Source organism: Heloderma suspectum, chromosome 5, assembly GCF_057233095.1.
Source record: "Heloderma suspectum isolate Gila_16-S chromosome 5, 16-S_ref, whole genome shotgun sequence".
Lineage (NCBI taxonomy): Eukaryota > Metazoa > Chordata > Lepidosauria > Squamata > Helodermatidae > Heloderma > Heloderma suspectum.
Genome location: NC_139462.1, coordinates 95,690,365 through 95,710,801, shown reverse-complemented (window position 1 = coordinate 95,710,801; position 20,437 = coordinate 95,690,365). Strand labels below are relative to the sequence as shown.

At 47.1% G+C, this 20,437-nt stretch overlaps 1 protein-coding gene across 2 annotated transcripts in view; it reads left to right on the top strand.

Annotated features, from left to right (window-relative positions):
* Positions 1–829: 829 nt before the first annotated feature.
* KIT (KIT proto-oncogene, receptor tyrosine kinase) overlaps positions 830–20,437 on the top strand; it is a 94,714-nt gene continuing 75,106 nt past the window's right edge. Inside the window, exon 1 of one of the 2 annotated variants that reach the window (XM_084856749.1) lies at positions 830–1,163. In XM_084856749.1, the coding sequence (XP_084712875.1) occupies positions 1,103–1,163 (61 nt within the window). In that variant the 5' untranslated portion in view covers positions 830–1,102. The remainder of the gene's footprint in view (positions 1,164–20,437) is intronic. The other variant, XM_084856748.1, reaches the window with a different exon arrangement.

The window sequence follows — 20,437 nt, the reverse complement described above, 5'->3', positions numbered from 1 at the left end:
TTGGGTACTCTACCTTGACTGGGTGTGTATGTCTTTTGCTGCTCTGCATCAGGCAGTGAAATATCTTGGACAAGCCATGCAAGTGGCAAGCTGCAGCACTGAATGTGAAGTTACCACACACGCAGCCAGTTTTCCGTATCGTGCTAAACTCTGCATGCATGAACTCAACTCACATGCTCAAGTTGCCCATTTGATAGTCTTGCGAATTAGCTGGTCTTCAGCAAAAATGTAAATAATGGGCACAATCCGCATTCTATATCCCGTTGATTTCAGTGTGGTAGATCAGTCAGCCCACACTTAGCTCTTCCATTGCAATCAATGGGATTTCGGCTTTTGTTGGATTATGCAGAGAATCCCCAATTTCCCGCTAGATGCACATCGCTTGCGATATAGACCCACATGACTTACAGCTGAGGTTATAAAAAACGGCGAAACCCTGAGCAACAATGATAGTAAATGTTTTTTTAAATAGAGTTTTGAGGGAAGTAATGGTGGTGGTTTTCATTGTACGAAGAGGCACTTTTGCATGATGTCTTACCCTTCCCATTAAAAAAGAACCTTTAAAACTTCTTAATTAAAATCTGTCTCTCGAGTCTCTGGGAGACTTGGCACAACGAGGTTTCATTTTCTTGTCTTCTTGTTTTTTAATGTACTCCTATAAAAGGGAAATGATTTCTCTAAACTGTGCATTAAAACGTTCCAGAGAGAGAGAGTGAAAGAGAGAGAGAGAGGCCACGTTTGATAGGCTCCCGTCTCTCCACCACGGCCACCGCCGCCCCCCTCCCCGAAGCCCCTGGAGTTTGAAGCACGAATCTTGTCTGTCTGAGCCAGTGGGTTGCTGGAGAGGGAGAGACAGAGGCGTGGCCGCAGGAGGGGCAGGCAAGGCGAGTTGGACGCCCCGCGCGGAGTCTATGCTCGGGAGTGCGTGTTGTGCGCGCGCGTCTCTCTCTCTCTCTCTATATATATATATATATAGATATAGATATAGATATATATATACACACACACACACACATCTATATGCGCGCTGGAGACACTTCGCCTGAAAGGTCGGTCTGGAGGGACGCTCTACTCGGAGGATCGGACGCCGAGTGGCGGCACCATGAAAGGCTGCTGGGCGTTGGGGCTCGTCGCTTCGCTGACGCTTCTGTGCAAACCAACAGGTGGGAACCGAGCGGCTCGGATTCTCCTTCGTGGTCTTGCCGAAGTGGGAACCCAGCGCGGCGCTACCTGTGCGGATAAGCCCAGGCGATTCCGCTCCGCTGCCGCACAAGGGGGGAGGGGCGGCGCGTCCTTCGGTTTCGCGTCTCTCCCTCGAGATCGGGCCCGGGGATTGTGGACCTGGGGCTCCGCGGGCGTAGAATATACCCCCGCCGCGCACCTGAGTTTAGGCAGAGAGTGGAGGCGAGGGAGGGGAAGCGGCGCGGCGGGCTGCTGAAAGAAACGCGTTTGCTTTGCAGCCGGCTTGGGTGGCAGCAGAGGATTTCAGTGGAGTTGCCGCAAGTTGAAGTGGAAACGGTTTGGCACCTTTGCTCAGAGACAGGGCGATTCGGGCTTGGGGTGGTTTTACTTCACCGCCTCCCTTCCCATGAGAAGGATTTCACCTGTGGCTGGGAGTCAAGTTCCCAAGTAAACCTTCCTCCCGAACCACCGTGCCAGTTCTGGGATACGCTTCGCTCCACAAATCCCGTTAAGCGGCAGCAAGAAGGGCGCTGGGATTTTGAATCCGTTTTGCCCCCAGGCCCCTCAACACGGCCCTTTAAAGTTACGTCTTTCTGATTTCGACGGAACTTTTCCAAGTAACTTGTTTTAGTAGGAGTCAAACGGCCGCCCCAGGGAGTCGCATCAGTAGGCTGTGTCCCAGTGTTCTTGAAACAAGGAGGTCTTGTGCAGGAAACGTTCCCATTCTAAATACCTTGAAGGCATCATCGTTCAGTTGAAATCAACAGGACTATGCAACCGAACCTGTGCATGTTTCCTGTGCAGAAGTAACAAAGCAATCCTATCCATGTCTACTCAGAATGAAGCCCCATTGAGTTCAGTGGAACTTACTCCCAAGTAAGTTGCAGCCTAAGTTCTGCTGAATTCAGTGGTACTTACTAGTAAACATGTATAGGATTGCACCTGTAGTAAAAGTGTTCAATACTGCAGTCCTGTGCGTGTCCATTCAAATGTACATCCCATTAAGTTGAATGGGCCCTGCTCCCAGGTAATTATGTATATAAGTTGCAACCCTATACACACTTACCTGGGAGTAAGTTCCATTGAACTCAATTAGACTTTTACATGTGGACATGTATAGGAGTGTGCTGCATGGTTAGAATCAAATGGTGTCATAGTGACTTGAAATAAGGGTAAGAGCTCTCAGATTAAAGTGATTTGGCAAAACTAGTTGGAGAAAACTCAAACAGACAACATCTTCCAGGTGTTGGTTTGCAAGTTTATTTGGATGTTAAATGAATTATATTGCTTTCTTTTAAAAAAAAAACTTGCTATAGAAATCCTTTGCTTTGAAAAGTCAGTTTAAGGAAAGAGAGAAAAGGCATGATGTAATTAATGCAAGTCTTTTTGCCAATTTTTGTATAAATACTTCTTTGTCATGTCAGGTTTGCAGTGTAACCCCTCCCACCAACACTACCTATAGTGAATTCACATGACAGTTTGTGTGTTGATTCACACAACCACTGGGTGTGTGGTCACCACTTAAGAATCTTGCTCATGCGAACTCCTGATCCATGCGCAGCCAGTCATGTGCATCCACTATCACAAGCAAGATCCACCTTTTGGCACTCTATGGCAGGTGCTGGTTTTTGAGCGTCTGCCAACAGATGCTGAAAGCGGAACCTGCGTATGGCAGTGGATGCACACAACTGGCTGGCCACTGCAGTGAGCTGGCACACAGGATTTTGGAGTGGCTGTTGTTGCCACCTGGTCTAGTAGATCATCACTTTCTCCGTCACCATAAGGTGTGTGTTTTTCTAGTCACCTGACAATGAGATCCACATGGGATATGGGAAGGATCTGTCATGGTTACTAATTAAGGAGCAAGCCTACAGTTTTTAGGCTGCGATCTGTGTAGCTTTTTCCTGTGTAATCACATGTCTCTGAAGCCGCTCAGAGTACCATAATTTCATTCATGCTGCAGTGAAATTTCTGTGGAAATGTGTCATTGAACTAATTTCCACATGGATTTCACTACACCCGAAATCTGAATGTAATCAGTGGGATGTTGGGATGGCGTAGGACCATAGCAAAGATCCAAGGATTGCCATATGCATGGTGTTCCCTGCCACAATGCAAACAAGCTAACATTCAGAGTAGCTATTTCTGTAGCATGCATCAAGAAGCAATCCTGCCATCACCTTGGACCTGCCACTGCACTTCTTTGTCACTGACTCGAAATAGGAAACATTGTGCATGCAAAAACAACAACACCTAATCACCCTTTCTTCCAAAGAAATACGTTTAGCGTCCTGACAAAAGGGGTACGAAAAATATATTTTAGGAGCACAGTATTTAGCCCAGTATTGTTGACACTAACCCCGTTTGGACTTAATGGCAGCATCTGACGGCAATTCGTGGGTTAATTAATTAATCCACAAATTGTAGGTACATGCACCGTGTGTCCACGTGTGAGCCATTTCCAGGAACAACCTACAAATGCCACCTTCATAGGTTGTTTTCATGATGTCTGAAACGCCACAAAAATAACCCCGTTAACCCAAGAAGAAACCATTAATAAACCCAAGAATTGCCACTGGATATTGCTGTTATATCTGAACAGGGCTGCTGAGTAGCAGCGGCACTCCAGGGTTTCAGGCAGGAGTTTTTCTACCCCTACCTGGAGACACCAAGAATTGATCCTAGGACCTTTTGAGTACAAAACATGGGCTCTCCCACTGAGCTACGACTCTACATTTTGCTATAGAGTGCTGGCAGATAGGAAGTTTGACCAGGATTAACACGGATCTAGATAAGAACATTCTGGAGAAGTTGCTGTTTTCTCTGGATAAAATAACAGTTGTACGGTAAAAGAGTTCATAGATACACAACGCTTGTTGCAGAGGAGTAACTTGTTAAATGTTCTAAAATCAATCTGCTTTGACTGGGGCTTGGCACTTCCAATATGCTGGTTATGGTGCTCTAATGTGGCTTTTAAAGTCCCTTAACATGTGGTAACACCTTTTTATATACTGTTTTATGGAGGAGTCCGGGCTGTGTGCTGTGTAAGTGCAATATCAGAATTTGCCACTGAGAGGAGACTTTAGCAACCATGCACAGTTATTATTGCTTCTGAACACTTGCAAAGCTGTCTATGCTAATAAGACTTCTTAAACCTTTTTTTTCTTTTTTTTTCAAACGGGTTTAAGATATCTGTCTGTCATAGGGAGGGAGTATAAATCTTTCTGCACAGCGCTGTTTTGGAGGCTAATTTATCTCTTGATCAGTACAACATGTCTTTGTGGTTCAAGTGATCGTTGAAAAAATATAGGAGCAATGAAAATACACACAAGATTGAGGCTGTCTAGTACTTTCCAGCAGAGATGAAACCAGAGCTGTGTATTTATTCTTTCGTACCGTATATGGGATTTGTTCATTCTATATAGAGATGTTAATGGTTATGTGGCATAACACAGCATTTCTACTTCAGTCTTTCTTTGATGGCTTATTAAGGAACCCAGCAATTTAATTTTGGCCACCTGTAAGTTTTGGTCACAGTTGTGGGTTCCATGCTGATCTTGTCACGAATCCCTCTCCTCTGAGTTCCTTGTGCCTCATTGTGCTTAATCCCCACTTCTGGCAGCTTGGTGATATATACCTATATTAAGCCATCTTGGGAAATACTGATTTACACCTGAATTCTAAAAGCATTAACTCAGGGGTCTAGGAGCCACTTCATATGGTGCTTTTTGTATCCAGAAATCCATATGTGGGTTGAAAAGAAACACAAACTGTTCCGTTGATTGGCAGACATGATTATGAGTTGCAGCTTTTGGCAGAAAAATAAACCTGCCCAGCCTGTCACTCACCTGTACTTTTCTAGCCAAATCCCATAAACTCGTGTGTCATTGTCTACTTTGGAATTGGTTCTGAACACAAACATGGATTTATGAAGCAGTTCTAAAGCGTGACTAGAACCTCAGGCTAACAGCTTGATCCTGAGAGTAAATATGCACAGCTCTGGTTATATAGATAGCTGCACCAGCACAACGACACAGTTCATAGTGTTGCACCATCAGTAAAAGCAGAGGCAAGAGGTATCAGCATAGCAAAAGTTCTGGTAATTGTACATTGGCAGCAGCTGTAATTATCCTCCAAGATTCTTGGAACTTGGATCTATCACTGGCTATTAACTATTACAGTGAAACCACATAGACATTCACTAATAAATGTATGAAGGGGCTTTTGAGAACATGCCGACTAGCCTTGCCCATAGATGCCAGCATGCATTGGCCACATCCTCTGGCAGATGCATGTTCAGCAACAGTCAGAAGGGAGACTCACACACATGGATGTACATGCATAGGTGTCCCTCCATGGGACAGCAAAGTCCTTTCTCCATGGCTACACACGTACATCCATATACACACGGGGGCCCTTCAGACTGATGCCAGTTGCACATCGGTGTCTTGAGGATGACACTAGCCAGTGCATTCTCCAGAGCCCTTCACATGTTCCATACCTTTGGGTACAGAATGACTGAAGTAGGCTCATATTTCAAGGCAGTCTGTCTCTGAGTATCAGACACTGGAGACAGTCTCCATCATGCTCTGCTTTTGAGTTTCCTGAAGTATCTGACTGGCTAGAAACAAGATGCTGGATTAGATAAATCTTGATCTGGTCCAGGAAGTCAGTTCTTGTGTTTTTCTTGAACAGCAGAGTGGCGACAAGCGTGTGGCGCAGAGATGGGATGTGGTGATGGCCATGGTGTCCAGTGGTAGGAATAGAGATGTGGTATCCTGAAGGTCTTTGGGCGCTGCATTCTGGTATAGTGTCTGCTGGAGCAATTGCAATTGGCAGGTGGTGTAGGAGGACAGATTCTGCCCTCTCCCCCAATATCTTTCAAAGGATGCTGCTGTAGTATCCAAGTTAAAACCAGGGGTGCAATCCAAAGGGAGTTAAAACATACTTAAGTCCAATTGAAATCAGTGGTCCATAAACACACAGTTGAGCATCTACATCCAATTGATTTTGATTGGGCTTAGCACACTTACAGTGCAATCCTGTGGACTTGCTCCTGGATAAATACGTATAGGATTGCAGTGCCCTTTGGATTGCATCGAAGGCTTTTAGAAAAATGTGATAGAGCAAAAACAGTTGGAAACAACCTTTTAAAATGTTGGGGTGGATGTTTTGCTGTTAGATGATGTCAGCAGTGCTGTGTGTACACAGAAAAGGCCTTAATAAGGTTCCACACTAATTCCCAGGGTTGTGTGTGTCTGTGACTGAAATTGCTCAGGGTATATTTGCAGCAGCTTTGCTCCACTTTTCTTAAATAAAAGAAGATGAAATGAAGCAGGAGGATCATGTAAGCCTCCTTGGGTTTCTTGGAGGAAAAAGGGGGGATATGTAATAATAAAGAAATCTAAAAAAGGAATTTTACTATTTTTCAAAGGACAAAAAGAAGGTGATACTTGGTGGGAGTAAAGTTGAAGGAATCAGAATGACAGCGTGATCTATGGAATTACATTTTGTGTGTAAAGCCCCTTCACCGTTGGCATCCTCACCAGGCCTGATTCCTTGCCTGAAACATTAGAACCTCAGTTAGCAACTGGATGTTGCTCGAGAAGGCATCACTATGCCTCTGAGCGGCAGTAACTGTAAGCCTGCCTTGTAATGTGGTGCTTTCTTGGGGCAGGTAGCAGTTGCCCCTTGATAAGAATACAAGTGGGAAGCTGCTTCTGCACATTACAGGGCAGTCTCTTCTTCCCTCTCTCTCCTTTTCCCTCTCTCCAGCCACACACAGAGGCTCTAGAATGCAGCAGCATGTTGTGCAAAGCATTCACATGCTTGCAGACTAGTACTGCACCTTCCTTGGTGGAGGAGTGGGTGTCTCCCCACCCATCCACCACACTTATAACTAATTGCAGCTTTCCCCGACCTGGTGCTTTCTGATGCGTTGGCCATGCTAGCTGGGAATTATAGGAGTTGCCGACCAACACAACGGAAGAGCACCAGGTAAGGGAAGGCCGTCTTACAGGGTGTGTGTGTAATCACACTCAAGAAGGGGCCACATCTGTGCCTCCACCATGCAGATTGTTGCATGGACTTGTCAGTATGAAAACCAGCCCTATGGCAACTGTACGTGTTGTGCTTGTCTGTAAGAGCTTAGCCAGTAGGGCTTTTAAGGCAAAATGGAGGAGAAACCGATCCACTTGTGCAATCACCTCAGTAGTCCCCTGCATTGAACACACAGAAGTACTGAGCTGCAGTTCTCCATCCCTTTTTCCCTCCGCTTTTTAACCTCCAGAGTCTACTAGACCTTCAATACTAGATAGGTGGAAGTATTAAGAGCCACCTCAGTATCATGGTAGGGAGGAGGGAGAGGTGTAAGAAACAGTGCAGGCAAATGGAGCAGGCCATGGTAGACCATCTTCTAAATAAATATTTGCAAGCCTGCTGTAAACACTATTTCAAGCAAGGAATTAGTCATCACTGGTTCCTGCAATTTGGTCTTTCCACCTGTTGACCTTCATATTCATGGTGAAAACCACAGTGGCCGCTCTTGTGAAATCTATTTTTAATGTATTGCTGAACATTCTCCCTCAAAACACTGTCTCTATTATTGACACTGATAATGGCTTACTTATTGCCAAGATTAAATCATACTGGAATAGGTCAGAGGCACTGGAAAAAAAAAATCTTTTCCTGGTTTATTTCCCGCACAAGTGATAGGTGCCTCATATTTTCTGTCAGATCCCAGTAGAATTACTTTTTCCTCAGGAAAAACGGGACCAATTTTTACAGTTTCTTTGGAAGGTCATCATACCTTCTCAGGCATTGATGTACCCAGGACTAGAGGTTGCTGGAGTGATTATTTCTGCCTCCTGTTTCTTTGTTTAACTATATTCGGACATTGGACTTGTTCTCTGGAGGCTCACAGAGGAGAATGTTTGTTTGTTTTTGCTCTGAGTGACACATTGGATTAATTTATTAATATTGAGGAGAAGCATGAAGTACAGAAGGAGACACACTGCCTTAATGGATCTCTACCTAGGTAAACATGGGGCAGACATTTACATTAGGTTTAGTTTCTTTGTTTGATGTTCTGCTTCACTCTTTCCAGTAGAGAGGAACTGGCACCATATCTAACTTTAAATGTAACCTTCCTATGAAATTGAGCTGTTAAAGCCTTCGACTTTCCAACTTTTTTTCACTTAACATTCTTTGTGGCCTTGTCTTAGTGAGTGGACTTCCAGCCTTCCTATACATTTCCTTCCTTTTACACTTTACTGGAACGTTACCTACAGTGACCTTCCTTTTACAGTTTCTCTGAACATACCAACCCATATTGTGTCCTAGTTTTGTTTTAGAAGAAGTGTTGGACTCAAATCATGGATATCCCCACTTGGCCATGAATTTCGTGCGGTGCCCTTGAAGTCACCAAGTCAACATCCATCTCCCTAATGTTCCTGGACAGGGTTGTTGTGCTGATGAAATTGGAAAACTCCATAAGAGCCACTACCATGTGCCTCTGCCACATTACTACATGCTTGTTTCCATGTCATCTGGTTTCATCTTACCTGCTGTGCTGCTGGAGACATTGCTGAGAATTGCAGACATGGATTTGTGCTACTCTGTTGCTGCAAAGGCAGAGAATTCTGCGGCACCTTAAAAGCTAACTTTATTGCAGCCTGAGCTTTCATGAGCCCACTTCTGAAGATGTATGATGTATCCTGGAAAGTTGTAAAATAGCATACAAACATATATAAATGTACCAGTTTCCTAGGCTCCACAATGGATGTCCTGGGAACCTCTGCATGGACTGCTGTAATGCATTTACATGGGGCTGCCTTTGTAGACAGTTCAGAACGTTTAACTGGTACAAAAATGCAGAGGTGAAAATGTTAACTTACACAGCCTGCTAGGACCATATAATGCAGCCCTAAAAGATCTGTTTGCTTCTGCAAGGGTGGGGGACCTATTAAAATGGTCTGCCCCTGGAGGCTAATGGATTTCAGAGGGCTCTGGGGGATTTTCCTGCTGGTATGGCTGGTGCTCCTGTTGAAGCCCAGGTCGCTCTGTGGAATGCAGAGATGACTCGGGCGGTTGACACAATTGCGCCGAAGCGCCTTTTCGCTCTGAGCAGAGCCTGGCCAGCTCCTTGGTATACACCGGAGCTGAGGGCAATGAAGCAAGAGGGGAGACGGCTAGAACACAGGTGGAGGAAAACTCGTGCTGAGTCTGACCGAACACAGGTAAGAGCTCACTATCGAGCCTACTCTGAGGGTGGCAAAGAGAGATTTCTTTTCCACCAGTATTGCATCTTCTCATTGTCATCCAGAGGAGCTTTTCCGAGTGGTTCGTGGCTTGTTACATTCTGGGCCAGGGAGAGAGACTGTGGAACCCTCGGTTGCATGCTGTGACAAGTTCACGCAGCACTTTGAAGATAAAGTCGCCCAGATTCACCATGAATTGGACACCACGATTAATGCAGTTCCATTGGTAGAGGCGTTCACAGCACCATCTGGTCCAGTTCTATGGAAGAGTTTCAGTTATTGAGGCCTGAGGATGCGGACAAGGCACTTGGCCAAGTCCGATTGACCACTTGTGTGCTTGACCCTTTCCCTTCATGGCTTATTAAATCAAATAAGGAGGGGATGTCTGGCTGGGTCCAGGAGGTTGTAAATTCCTCCTTGAGAGAGGGAGTTGTGCTGGCCTCTTTAAAAGAGGCGGTAATCAGGCCACTCCTGAAAAAGCCTAACCTGGACCCAGAGGATGTTAACAATTACCATCCAGTGGCCAACATCCCCTTCTTGGGCAAGGTGCTGGAAAGGGTGGTTGCAGGACAGCTCCAGGCACTCTTGAATGAAATGGATTATCTAGATCCATTTCAGTCAGGCTTCAGGCCTGGTTTTGGAATGGAAACTGCCTTGGTCGCCCTGTGGGATGACCTCTGCCGGGAGAGGGACGGGGAGAAACCAACCAATCCTATGGCCGTCTAGCTGCTGTCTAGCCCTTAGTTAATTAATAGTGCCATCCTGTGCATGTCCACTCAGAAGTAAGTCCCATTGTGTTCATTGGGGCTTTCTTCCAGGAAAGTGTGCATAGGATTGCAGCCTAACAAACTTTCTAGGCTATTTCATGGCAATCTGATATGATAGGTTCTGCCTTTTGAAGGGTTATGCCACAGGCCATTTGCTAGTTGTAGGATTCGTCATCGTTTAAATTGCAGACTGCTTTATCTTCTAAAGTAATGTCTATTTAGGGTTTTGTTTTCTCCATATCTTTTGCCAATGCTGAGTCTTACTGATCCCCTGGTAGTCCACAAAGAACTCTGGGAAAGAAAGATCATGGAGTGGATGGTGGAATCCACACGGTGAAAAGAATGGCAAAATACCATGCAGCGGTACTCCATTTTTCTTCTCCCTTGCTTTGCTTCTGATTTATCCTTGGGTACCTACACATGAAGCATAGGAGGGTTCTAGGGGGAAACACCCAGACATACTGTCCTATACGAAACAGCATACAGTATACTGTTTCCAGTTGCAACATTACAGAATATGTTTAGGCAGAAATCTTGCAGTAATAATCTCAGAGACTGGCAGCATGTCACACGGGTTGATGAAGGTACTGGCATCCTAATGCGCTTGCCCCCTTACCTGTCCAAGGCTAGAAAACATTTCACATATCTAGAAACTGGTATTGGGGGTTTTAGATGCCAAAGAAGAAAACTAAATAAATATTTCAGGTCTGTAGGCAGCTTCATCAAATTTCTAGGCATCCAGACAGCCACCCATCTGGGAATTTTCCAGTGCATTACCTTCCTTCCCTCTTCCCCTTCCCCCAATTTCTGTCCACAAATATTGACTTGGGTTACTAGCCAGCTTCTCTTTCTGGCTGTGCTCACTACTACCAACCCTCTCCCTTAAGCCCTTTGGCATGCCTGGGTAAGAGGCAGGGCTTTATTTGATTTGTCTGGGGTAGGGGTAGGCAACGTGGTGCCGATGGGCACCAATGCACCCCCCCAACACCTTCCTTTGCATTTGCTAAGGTGCCCTACCTGTCCCACTTAAAAAAAAAACACTAATTAACACATTGGCAGCTGGGATTTCTGTGGCAGCTGGATTTGCTGTGGAATAGGTTTCTGTTGGTGCTGAAAACTGTAGGTTCAAAGGAGTTGTTTAGTGTGTTGGGGCTCAGATCCCACCTCTGCCTTGTACTCAGTCTTTTGTGCAGGTTAACTGTCATTTGCTACACCTCCCATGGCAGCCATTTTGTGGTGGAGCTGAAGATAGTTTCTCAAACTGACAAATGTGTCCATGGCCCAAAAAGGTTGCCTATCCCTGGTCTGGGATATAGAGAAGGTAAGATTCAGTGGGGAAGATCCCTGTTGTTTCTTACAGTCTTCCAGCCACTGCGCGAGTGGGAGTCTGCGGGATGGGCTATGTTTGCTGCTGGGCATCCTTCCTGTCTGAGGGCCAGAGATACTTGCCTCTGGGGAGCTGGTGACCTGATTTGTGGATGCCTGCTCTAGCCCATTTCTCACCTTGTTTCAAACTGAAAACCATATATCTACATCAGTCTGGTTTCCACCTGATTTGAATGTTGGTTTATTTAGTCCCTGCATATTTGCATAGATTTTGGAGGCAAGATGCTCAGCTAAGCTTTTGAAGCCTGTCCCTGTAGTACGATTGTGGGATTCTCACAGGATTTGAAATCTGTGAGGAGGAAAAGAAACTCATGCAGACACAGAATCAGTAGCAGTTTACCCAGAATGATGTGTGAAGACTAGGGATGTCAGAGAATCCCGCCACGGATCTCGGTGAGGCTGAATGCCAGTGCATTCGGCTCCCCGAACTCCGTGGCGGAACGGCCTGCCGCCCCCCTGCGGATCCCCCCCAGGACGAGACTTACCTGGGCGGATCTTCTGGGTGGCGGCGGCTCCGGTGGCTGGTCTTCCGACCGGCTGCCACCGCCGCCATTTGCAGTCTTGTGTAAAAAAAAAAGAAAAAAAGACGTGATAGGCTACGTAAAGATTTCCGTAGCCTAGCATGGCTGGGTTTAAAAAAAAAACAAACCACGTGATAGGCTACGTAAAGATTTATGTAGCCTATCATGGCTGGGTTTAAAAAAACAAAACAACCCGCGTACGCAAATGGCAGCGGCTACGGCTGCCACCATTTGCGTTCCTTATTTTTGGCCGTCTTAGTCTACGTAAATGTTTACATAGATTAAGACGGCCAAAAATAAAGAACACGAATGGCGGCGGCCAAAGCCGCCGCCATTTGCGTACGTGGGGTTTTGTTTTGTTTTTCCCCAGAGCCCTCCGCGGCTGGAAATCCGGCTGCGGACGGCTCTGGCTTGGCTGGGCCTGGCTGGCTGCTCCGCGGAGCTGCCTCAGAGCACAGCCGGCCGTGGAGGATTCCAGGGGGGAGGAACGGATCGCCTCCCCCCCCCCGTTGAGGATTCCGGGGGGAGGGACGGAACACCTCCCCCCCACCATCAACAAGGTAAGTGACTTTCGTACATCCCTAGTGAAGACAAAACAAAGAGAATTCAATAGAAGAGAATGAGAAAGAGCAAGCAGAACAGGAGGCAAATTCCTATCAACATTGCAAACCAGAGAGACACACTGTCTGACCACTGTGGGGACAGACTTAATAGTCTCCTCCATGCTTTTAAAATGCTCCTTATCCCATTCAACCTGGAGCCAAGGTTGAATGGACATGGCTCTGTTCAGAATTCATCCACTCTGTGTCCTTCAATCAATGGTACAATCACAGAAGGCATATTCTTTCTGCCCAAGGGGAAGAAAGCTGTCTCCACAGTGCACCCAGCACCTGTCAGTCCACACAGAAAGGCAGCTTAGATATGCTTCAACTACATAGTCAGTTCAGCCCTACTACTTAACCTGAATGCCTGCCTTCCCCTCTGTTTGTTTGTTTTGAGCTGTTTTGTTTATGTCTTCCTCTCTTCCATTCAGCATTTAGAGAACAGGTAAGATCAAAATGTTGCCCTGTTTACTTCCACTGGCAGGAGTAAAATGCAATGTAGACCCTGCAGTATTTAAATCGGGGTGGGCAACACCAACATACAAACCCCCTAGCCTTTTTTGCAGCCCTTACTTCCACCCCAAAGCCGGTGCTGCTGCATTTGCTGTGCCAGCAAAAAAGCAGCACTTTTTCTTCTAAACGTGCTCCCCACCAGCCTTGATTTTAAAGGAAAATTGCTGCTTTTTTGCTGCCATGCCACCGAATTTGGATGGCAAATTCACCAGCAGGGTGTGGTCCCTGGTAAGATCTGGGTGGGCAATGCGTTCAGGTACACACACACACACACACACACACACCCCTGAAGTTGTCCACTCTGACTGAAATCCTTTACCAATGCCATTAGGAAAGTAGTGCAAAAGAAACAAACCGCATAGCAAGGCACTGTGAGTGTGTGCCTGTGGTTGCACATTTTAATAATGGTTGTTATTTAATGTATTTATGTAGTGTGATCAGTATGTACAAGAGAACAGGTCCCTGCCCTGAGGAATGTACAATTTAAAATTTGACACAGGGGAAACAACAGAGGAAAGGGAGAATAATGGGGGCATGGGTTAACAGGGAAAGAGAATTTGTTTCCATTACATGTGCTTAGGTTTGGTTACAAGCTTTACTGCAGGAACTGTATAACTGGTAATCTATGCTAGGGTGGCCCCATCACATACTTTGGACTTAATGTGCAGTACAGTTGCTGAAGAGGTTGGCCACCATTGATTTATTGGGACTACTTTTATTGTGAGTCCTTCAAGGGTTATGGAAACTGTTATTATATAATCCTATACATGTCTACCCAGTAATGAGCTCTATTGAGTTTAGTGTGACTTACTCCCAGATTAATACGTATAGAATTGCAGCCATATTATCAGAATTAAAAATACATATAAATATAGTAATCATAGCTTAGTGATGTTATAATTTAAGGTAAAATACCTACCATCTTTTAAGATGGTAGGTATTTAAAACGTTTTGAAACAGATCTAGCATTTTATCAGACTAAAATAAGATGGTAGAATATGAAGAAAGGACAAAGCTGGAAAAAAGAGCCACAGATGTACTGAAAGGTCATCATCAGGATATATGCACAAACACAAACAGTGTATGAAAATTACAGTGAAATTCAGTGCATGTTTACTCAGACGTAAGCCCCACTGTGTTCGGTGAGGCTTACTCCCTAGTGCATGACATGTATTTGGGTTGTGGTCTCGGAGTCTAATCTTATGCCCATTTCTTTGAGAGTGCGACCATTAAGATCAGTAGCTCTTAATTCCAGGCAGTCTTTATTTATTTATTAAATTTATTAATCGCCCATCTGACTGGTCACCCAGCCACTCTGGGCGATGTACAACCCACCATAAACAATTTAAAACAATAAAATTTTACCATAATTTTTTTTTAAAAAAATACCCTAACCCACCCCAAATGCCTGCCTGAACAACCACGTTTTTAATGCACGACGGAAGCTCATTAAAGAGGGGGCATGACGGAGTTCCCTAGGGAGGGAGTTCCACAGAGTGGGGGCCACCACAGAGAAGGCCCTCTCCCTCGTCCCCACCAGTCTAGCTGTCCTGGCTGATGGGACAGAGAGAAGGCCATCCGAGGCTGATCTTGTTAAGCGGCCTGTCTGGTGTTGCTGGAGGCGCTCCTTAAGATAGGCTGGGCCGGAACCATATAGGGTTTTAAAGGTCAAAACCAACACCTTGAATTTGGCCCGGAAAACAACTGGTAACCAGTGCAACTCCTTCAGCACTGGAGTGATGTGATCTCGCCGGCGGCTGCCTTTAATCAGCCGAGCTGCCGCGTTCTGTACTAGCTGCAGCTTCTGAACCGTCTTCAAGGGTAACCCCACGTAGAGCGCATTACAGTAGTCTAAACGAGAGGAGACCAGGGCATGTACTACCGATGGGAGCAGATGGTCGGGAAGGTAGGGGCGCAGCCGCCGTATCAGATGGAGTTGATACAGCGCTGTCCGGCTCACAGCTGACACCTGAGCCTCCATGGATAGCTGGGAGTCAAAAATGACCCCCAGGCTGCGGACCTGGTCTTTCAAGGGTAGCTGTACCCCATTCAACACCAGGTCAACATCCCCCAGCCTCCTCTTGTCTCCCACCAAAAGTACCTCGGTTTTGTCAGGGTTGAGCTTCAGCTTATTCCTCCCCATCCAGCCACTCACCGTCTCCAGACATTTGGACAGGGATTCTACGGCCAACCTTGGTGAAGATTTGAATGAGAGGTAGAGCTGCGTGTCATCCGCATATTGATGACACTGCACCCCAAACCTCCTGATGATAGCCCCCAGTGGCTTCACATAGATGTTAAATAGCATCGGGGAGAGGATGGAACCCTGTGGCACCCCACAAGTAAGTGGCCACGGGTCCGAAACCTCCTCTCCCAGTGCTACCCTCTGGTACCTGCCAGAGAGGAAGGACTGGAACCACCGCAATACAGTGTTTCCAATGCCCAACCCCTCCAGGCGGTCCAGGAGGATACCGTGGTCAACGGTATCAAAAGCCGCTGAGAGGTCGAGGAGAACAAGGAAGGAGCATTCACCCCTATCCAGAGCCCTCCTCATATCATCCACCAAGGCCATTTCTGTCCCATGCCCAGGCCTGAAGCCCGACTGAAATGGGTCTAGATAATCAGTTTCTTCCAAGTGTGCCTTCAACTGCACCGCCACCACCTGCTCAATCACCTTGCCCAAAAATGGCAGATTTGAGACTGGGCGAAAGTTGTTCAGAACTTGAGGATCCAAGGAGGGCTTCTTTAAGAGCGGTCTTATCACTGCCTCCTTGAGGGCTGATGGCATCACTCCCTCCTCAAGGGAGGCGTTCACCACCGCCTTGATCCCCTCACCCAGTCTCTCTCTGCAGCTCATAATGAGCCAAGATGGGCAAGGATCAAGTAAGCAGGTGGTTGGCCTTACAGATGAAAGCACCTTGTCCACTTCATCAGGAGGAAGAAGCTGGAAGCGATCCCACAAAACCGGTTTGCCACAGGCCGCCTCTTGCTCACTAACTGTATCCACAGTGTGCAGAGTAACACACCTAATCTGATCAATTTTATCTGCAAAGTGCCTTGCCAAAGCCTCACAGGAGGCCTTAGAATGCTCCAGTGGTTCCGGAGCCACAGGACCGACCAGGCTCCGGACCACTTGGAACAGCCTCCTGGGGCAGCACTCTGCAGACGCGATGGAGGCAGCATAATATTCCTTTTTTGCTGCCTTCACCGCCACGTGATAGGCTGAAGATATAGCTCTAGCCCGTGTCTGATCGTCTTTGGAGCGAGACTTCCGCCACCGGCGCTCTAGCCGTCTCACCTCCTGTTTCAGAGCTCGTAACCGCGGATTGAACCATGGTGCAGTCCGAGCCCTGTTCAGGGGGAGAGGGCGTTTCGGAGCCACCCGATCTAATGCCCCAGTGATTGCGGCATTCCAGCCACCCACCAGGGTCTCGACTGAGTGGCCGTTGGCATGCCCCAGAGAATCCCCAAGCGCGTTCAGGAATCCATTTGGATCCATAAGACGCCTGGGGCGGACCATTTTAATGGGTCCTCCACCCCTGCGGAGGGGTTGTGGAACCGAGAAGTCCAACATCACCAGATAGTGATCTGACCATGACAAGGGGGTGGTGGATATACCCCCGACTTCCAGATCACTCCCCGCTTCTCCAGAAACAAACACAAGGTCTAGTGCATGACCGGCTACATGGGTGGGCCCAGTTAGAATATGGTGCAGCTCCCAGGAGGCCATGGTCTCCATGAAGTCCCGAGGTGCTCCTGTGAGGATGGCCTCCGAATGTACGTTGAAGTCCCCCAACACCAGTAAGTTAGGGGACTGTACACGCACATCAGAGACCACCTCAAGCACCTCGGCCAGGGAGTCAGTCGTGCAGCGGGGTGGACGGTACACGAGCAGAATCCCCAGACTGCCCTTCGGGCCCAACCTCCAGTACATGCACTCAACAACCTTGGTCTCCCGGAGAGGGGGTCTGGTGAAGACCAAGGACTCTCGGTAGATAACAGCCACTCCCCCTCCCCGATCCCCAGCCCTCGGCTGCTGTGCATACGAAAATTCAGCTGGACACATGGCTGCAAGGGTTGGAGCAGCAGCCTCGGCCAGCCAGGTCTCCGTAATACATGCCAGGTCTGCACCCTCATCCAGGATCATGTCATGGATGAGGGAGGTTTTCTGGGTAACAGACCTGGCATTGCAGAGCAGCAAACGAAGGCCAGAAGATGGGGTCACGCCTCCCCCAGCCATCCTTTGGCTCTGGACAGGCCCGGAGCAGGGGACAGATACTACACATCTCTCCCTTGTTCCCCTTAGCTGGCATGGCTTGCCCCTAGCGCTCCGCCAGCGCCTGCCGCCCAGCCTCAGTATGTTCTGGCCCCCAACACTCCCCCCACTGCCTCCATCAGGTGGACACATGCCCCCTCGCTCCCGCCTATCAGGCAGGCTACCCACCCCTAAAAACACAACAAAATCCCCCCCAACAAAATAAAAACAAACAAACAAAACAATTAAAATCCCCTTAAAAATGCCAGGCAGGAGTCCACAGGGAAGGCCTGGTGGCGGTGGTAGCGGCGACGGCGGCAGCAGGCCCAGCGGCTGCAAGCACGCCTCTTCCCCAGTGGTGGCGGTGGTGGCTTCTCCTGCAGGCCCTGGCTCTCCCAGGCCACCTCAGCCAGCCAGCTTATGTAGCCCCTCCAGGGAGGGGCAGGTGGAGTAGCACAGCTGGCTCGGTACCTGGGGGCCTGCTCCTGCAGGGACTGGCGGTCCGCCAGGCAGAAGTCCACAAGGAAGGCCCGGTGGTGGTGGCAGCGGCGGCGGCAGCAGGCCCAGCGGCGGCGGCAGCAGGCCCAGCGGCGGCAAGCACACCTCTTCCCCGGTGGTGGTGGTGGCTTCTCCTGCAGGCCCTTGTCTTGTTTAGGATTTACCTTTTTATTAATTTATGAGAAACATTTTATAAGTAGAGATGTGAATAATGCAAGATTAACAGATAAATAATAAAATAGTAGGGTTGGAAGGGGCCTATAAGACTATCGAGTCCAATCCTATACATCACTCAGAAGAAAGCCACATTGAGTTCAATGGGACTTATTCCCAGGTAAGTGTATATAGGTTTGCAGCCTAACAGTGCGACCTATATATGTCTACTCAGAATAAACCCCACTGAGTTCAGTATAGAATGCTATTCTAAATCACTTGAGGCAGGTCCTTTTCTTGTCTTTCTGTCATTTTCACTCTTCTACAGAAGTGCCATTCCACACAGTCTTATTCTTTGCATTTGCACATGGTTTTACAGATGTTGTTTTTCTTTGTAGTATTGTTGTACAAACATCTTCCAGGATTTTGACTCACTTCCTCAAGTCTCTTTTAGCTGTTTTAAAAGGACAAAAGGAAATTAGCTCGAATATCCTGAATGTGACTTCTTTTTTTTCCTTTTTTTAAGTGTATGTAGTACTCAGTTAAGTGAAATACAGTTTATTTACAGCCTTTTTCCCACTAGTTCTTATTCTTTTTCTTCCTGCCAAGAGAAAGATGCACTACTACACATTTATTTTGTTTCCCAGTTTTACTCTTACTGGACAAAAGCCTGTTCAGAGTACGCAGTTCTACTTCAGCCCAGTATGACCTGGTCATAAAGTTTGGGTTTGGATTGGGCTTAAGGACAGTTGTAGTTGAAGGTGACAAACCTGGATGTTCAGTCATACACAACTTCCTGAAGATTTCACTTTGACAAAATCAGGGGTGAGGAATCTATGGCCCTCCAGATGTTTTTGGACCAAACCTCCCAGCATCCCTGACCATTGGCTGGGCTGAAGGAGTTGGAGTCCAACAACATCTGGAGGGCCACAGATTCCCCATCCCTGGACAAAATATTGAACTGGATTGTTGGGTCACAAATGAATTGCAGATAATTCATATACTTGTGTGATTTAAATTGGTTTTTGAGGATTCTAGAGGGCAGAATGGATATATTTTCAAATTTATTTATTTATTTATTCATTTCATTTCTATACCACCCAATAGCCAAAGGTCTCTGGGCAGTTCACAAAAATTAAAACCAAAGAGCACACAATAAAACAATACAGAATATATAAAACATTAAAACCACAGTAAACAATACAACCAGAAGAAAACCTAGCAGCAGTGCAGGGATTTAAAATACAGATTTAAAACAGCAAAGCTAAAAGTCTAAAGAGCTAAAATGCCTAAATGCCTAGGAAAATAAAAAGGTCTTCACCTGGCGCCAGAAGGAATACAATGTAGGTGCCAGGCGAACCTCACTAGGGAGCTCATTCCAGAGCCGGGGTGCCACAGCAGAAAAAGCCCTCCTCCTAGTAGCCACCCGCCTCACTTCCTTTGGCAGGGGCCCACGGAGAAGGGCCACTGAGTTTGATCTTAAGGTCCAGGCAGGCACATATGGGAGGAGGCGATCCTTCAGATAACCTGGCCCCAAGCTGTTTAGGGCTTTGAATGTTAATACCAGCACTTTGAATTGGGCCTGGAAATGGGACTGGCAGCCAGTGCAGCTGGAAAAGTACTGGCGTAATATGAGCTCATTGGACAGTCCCTGTTAACAGTCTTGCTGCCCTATTTTGGACCAGGTGAAGTTTCCGTACTGTTTTCAAAGGCAGCCCCACGTATAACGCATTGCAGTAATCCAGAAGAGAAGTTCTCAGAGCATGGATAACTGTAGCTAGGCTATCTCTGTCCAGATAAGGGCGTAGTTGGTATACCAGCCTAAGCTGATAAAAAGTGCTCCGTGCCACTGAGTTCACCTGTGCCTCAAGTGACAGTTCTGGATCCAAGGCATAATAGCCAGACCATTTTCTTTAAAGGACTGTGTTAGATTCTAGTAGGTCTGCATCTATGCTTGGCCTTTGTACTTAAATATTAGACCAAGGTAGCCACTCCCCCAAGTGAACTTGTATGTTAGCAGGCCCATATCTGGGGTTCTCCAGGCTGGGGTTCTCTAACCTGGAGTAGTATCTAAAGAAAACCCCCAGTACTTGGCCTATTGTGCCAGTGGTGAGTTACCTGTTAACATGTTTGGATCAAGCCACACCATTCTGCCCCTTCAAAGCGGGTGTCTGTTAATGCCTGCCACCATAGCTATTCCATGGGTGAACTGTTGAGAACTGGCTGTGCCTTTCAGTTCCCCAGCCCTCCATGGGGTCATCCTCCTTGCCTCCTGTGGGTTTCTGGTTAGAGATGTTTACCT